Source organism: Ochotona princeps, chromosome 2 (assembly GCF_030435755.1).
Source record: "Ochotona princeps isolate mOchPri1 chromosome 2, mOchPri1.hap1, whole genome shotgun sequence".
Classification (NCBI taxonomy): Eukaryota; Metazoa; Chordata; class Mammalia; order Lagomorpha; family Ochotonidae; genus Ochotona; species Ochotona princeps.
Window position 1 is genome coordinate 99076460 of NC_080833.1, and position 4072 is coordinate 99080531.

General features: G+C 38.0%; 1 protein-coding gene across 1 annotated transcript; it reads left to right on the plus strand.

The window, feature by feature from the left end:
• Positions 1–2526: 2526 nt before the first annotated feature.
• On the plus strand, positions 2527–3109 carry LOC101525891 (CDGSH iron-sulfur domain-containing protein 1-like). Its single transcript, XM_036494534.2, has one exon. It carries the CDS (start codon positions 2558–2560, stop codon positions 2876–2878), a length of 321 nt encoding a protein of 106 aa, XP_036350427.2. The 5' UTR covers positions 2527–2557; the 3' UTR covers positions 2879–3109.
• The last annotated feature ends 963 nt before the right edge of the window (positions 3110–4072 follow it).

Sequence of the window (4072 nt, forward strand, 5' to 3'; positions counted from 1 at the left end):
GTGGAGAGTCTGATTTCATTGTCGTTTCTCTTTGCTCTCTCTACTTGGCTGTTCGTGGGGCAGTATAGCTGGGTAAATGCAGCAGTAGCTGCCTGGCCAAGGAATGCAAGAGGAGAGCCACCGAGAACGGGAATGTCCTAAGGAGAACACAAAAAGAGAGGAACTCAGTGAGGTGACCCCACAACTTGGTCCTGCACTGTGCCTGCAGTGCTCTGATCCTAATCTGCACACTGAAGTCCATAACACATGAACTGAGGGCTCCAAACAGGCCACCTGATGGCATATGCATGGCAAAGATCTGAGTGGCTGCAAAGGCTTCGAAAGCAAAACAATGAAACTAAAAGAAAGGTTGCTAGAATGTTCAGCCCAAATCCATCTTGTGTAACTGCCTATTAGAAGGCAAAAATCAATACTTAGACTATAAACAAAACGAAGCCTCACCACTAATCTTCAACACATCTACAATACAACAAAAAACAGCTCAGTGCAATAGTGTTCTATTTCTTCTGAAGTGAATTCTCTCAAGCTCGGTGACTTGAACAACATACCATTTTGCATTCTGTAGTTCAGCAAGCCATCATTAGTTTCACAGTGATGACATCAGAGGGGCTAATTCCTGCTGCAAGCTCAAGGGAAACTCTAGGCTTTACTCTGGCCCTTAGTTGCTGCCCACATGCCTTGGTTCACGGACCCCTCTTCGTCTTCAAACCATACTGCACATCTCTTACCCTCCCTCTGCTGTCACACCACCTTCTAGCTATAACTATGGAGGCTTGTCTACTTTTAAGGATGCTCGCCATTTCATCAGGCCCACCTGGATAACCCAGGACACTCTTCCCCGTCTTAAGATTAACAGACAGGCAAACTCTATGCATTTGTAATCTTAGGTGCCTTGCAACCTTCACTCCTTTTTGTCTTGTAACACAACATGTTCACATGGTCAGTAATCTGAGACATGGACATCTATGAGAGAGCCTCTCTTTGACCTGTAGCCTTCATTGCACATAGCGCCATGAAACCTCAACTCATGTGTAAACACATGTTGAGGTTGAGAGAAGGCAGACGTTGGGATTTTGTGCCAAAGAACAACTATTATAAAATATTCCAAGAAGTAAAATAGAACACTCTTGAAATGAATAAAAAAAAAAGATTAAAAAGTCTCAGCAGAGAAATAGAAAGCATAAAGAAGATCAAAATGTGAATTTTAGGACTGAAAACAGGCTAGCTAGAATTTGTAAACTCACTGGATAGACCAGTAGAACTACCCAATGCAAACATCAGAGGAGAGAAAAAACATTAGAGGATAATCGCTTCTCGGCCTTTTGCCTAAGATCAAGTGTAAAAACATTAGAGGATAAAAATGAACACATGTTCAGGAATCAGTGGGACAATATCAAAATCTCCAACACTCCTTGTTTCAGTTCCAGAAAAGCAGGGAAAATAATACACAGCAACAACAAAGTAATAACAGGAATAGTAATAATAACATAGAAAATAAGAATTACGAACTTCTAAAATTTGGTTCAAAAAAATAAACCTATAGAAACAAATAGTGTACTGAACTTCAAACAGGATAAGCCCAAAACTGATGTCCAGATACATTGTAATCCAATCTCTCTGCCTCTCTCTCTCCTCTCTCTCTCCTCTCTCTCTCCTCTCTCTCTCCTCTCTCTCCCTTTCTCTCTCTCTGCAACTCTGCCTTTCAAATAAGTAGATCTTTATTATTCAGACAATCCCTGGCAACAAGGAGGCCAAAGAAGACCAAAGGAGACAAGTAAGCAACTTGGGCTAGGACAAGCCTTGCCTCCCTGACAGTGAAGAAGGCAGCCACACATTATCAAATATCATCTTTGTCTGTCATCGTTGCAACATGCAGTGTTGGGCTCTCCCAAGTCAGCTGTCACACCGTCACCTTATCATTTTTAAAAATGACCAATTTTTAAATTTAGTAACTCACTGAAATGATAATATAGTTTATCTGTTATATTTCCTAGTTGTTTAATTTTACCCCAAAATAAATAAAATAAGAATATAAACACTTTTAGTCTTTGGTGTTAGGATGTAAGTATGTTACTGGGAAAAGAAATAAAACAACAACTATGACAGGCAATTAGGCATGGCATATCAGACTGTTAGACAGATATACCTTTAAATCTTCGATTCCATTTCTAGAAATACATTCTATAGAAATATTTTACATGTGCCCAGGGATGTTTATTGTAGTATTAGGTATAAAGGTAAATAAATACATTAATAAGACATGTAAGTTGTTAAAAGTGAAGTAATGTTTAAATGAACTATAGAATAGCACACTATGGGATGTGTCCCTTGTAAAATAAGTCTAGAACGGGAAAAAGCTTTGGCATATTATTCAATAATTAAAAGAAATTCATCAAATGATAAAGATAGATGCATGTATGCAAATCAGGTTGTGTGTGTGTGTGTGTGTGTGTGTGTGTGTGTGTGTGTGTGTGTGTGATTATAACTGACATGGAAAAGATCTTGGAAGAATAAATTCCAGGAGTGTAGTGTGCACACGCGCTTGGGAGACGGCACCATGTGTCTGACTTCTAACTCCAGGATCCGAGTTGAATGGATTGCAGCGGTTACCTTTGCTGCTGGGACAGCAGCACTTGGTTATCTTACTTACAGAAGATTTTATGTGAAAGATCATCGCAACAAAGCCATGGTAAACCTTCACATACAGAAGGACAACCCTAAGGTAGCTTTTGACGTGGAAGATTTGGGAGATAAAGCCGTGTATTGTCATTGCTGGAAGTCCAAAAAGTTCCCATTCTGTGATGGATCCCACACAAAACACAACGAAGAGACTGGAGACAACATGGGACCCCTGATTGTCAAGAAGAAGGAAACTTAGAGGGACAGTTCACATGCTGCAAACCAGCTTGTCATGATGTTAACCAACTTGTCATGATGTTACTTGGTTGTTTAATTAGAGTGACTACCACTTCTGTCTAATTCAGCTCCTTTGGGTTCTAGATGTGGTATATTGCAAATTGCAGCTTTCACATTTCATGGAATTTGCCTTAATTGCTGAAACATTGTGGTGCACATTTGTGTAAACAATAACAGTAACAAAAAAAAAGAAGGAAGAAAAAAGAAAATGTAAAAACCAACTTCATGGCCTGTGGGTTATTTTGGTCTTGTAAGGATCCGTTTCTTTAAATTTAAAATAATGATATTAGAATATAGTCATATCTTGAGGTTGATGTATTAAATTATTCTCAAAATCACACATATGCAAATTGTACTTGTAAGTTTCAAGGAAAAATTACCACCTTTTCAAAGCACTCATTTATGCTAGAAAGTAAATAAGGTATGATCGAGCTATATATACTTCTTAGTACAAGCTAGGAAAAAACTGTTACAAACTTGATTTCTTCTTGACAGTAGCAGTGGCACTGAGAAAACATGGCTTCTGTGTGTTCAAAAGTTTCAATCAGGAAATGAGCTGTGTTATTCTGCTTAGTTGTAAGTGGCCAGGTCCATAATTAAGGGGCAGTAACATCTTTGTATTCATCTTGATGAACAGTTCCTTGATCCATTAAAGGAACTAATAAACCAAAAAAAAAAAAAAAAAAAAGAATATATTCCAAACTGACTTCAGTGGTTGCCTCTGAGGAATATGTAGAAAGACTGTAAAGGATAATTCCACTTTTTGCTTTATATAGCCCTGTATGCACAATATATGCATATTTTATAAAGAATATTATAAAATATCTTTTGCTGCTTAAAAATGGCACAAGGCTGATCTATATAAGCTTTGTAACAATATCTATGAATATCCTGATCTCAGAAATTCACTATTCATTTCCCTTTAGAAAACTCAACCACTTCATTCAGCATCTCCTGGTATATCAGTTACAGATTATCACAACTAAATCTTCCTTCAATCTTTCTCTTCTTTCTCTTTAAGTATTAGACCTTCTAAGACCTGGTGAAATACAGTTAAATCCTTATAACATCACTGCTCCAGTTGGGGGCATCTTCTTTCCCATCAAAAGAAAACTAATAGGAAACTCCAGTTCATGGAACCCAAACCTTTCTGGGA

Excerpts from the sequence above, each read along its gene's own strand:
- LOC101525891 (XM_036494534.2), top strand. The coding sequence starts at position 2,558 with ATGTGTCTGACTTCTAACTCCAGGATCCGAGTTGAATGGATTGCAGCG.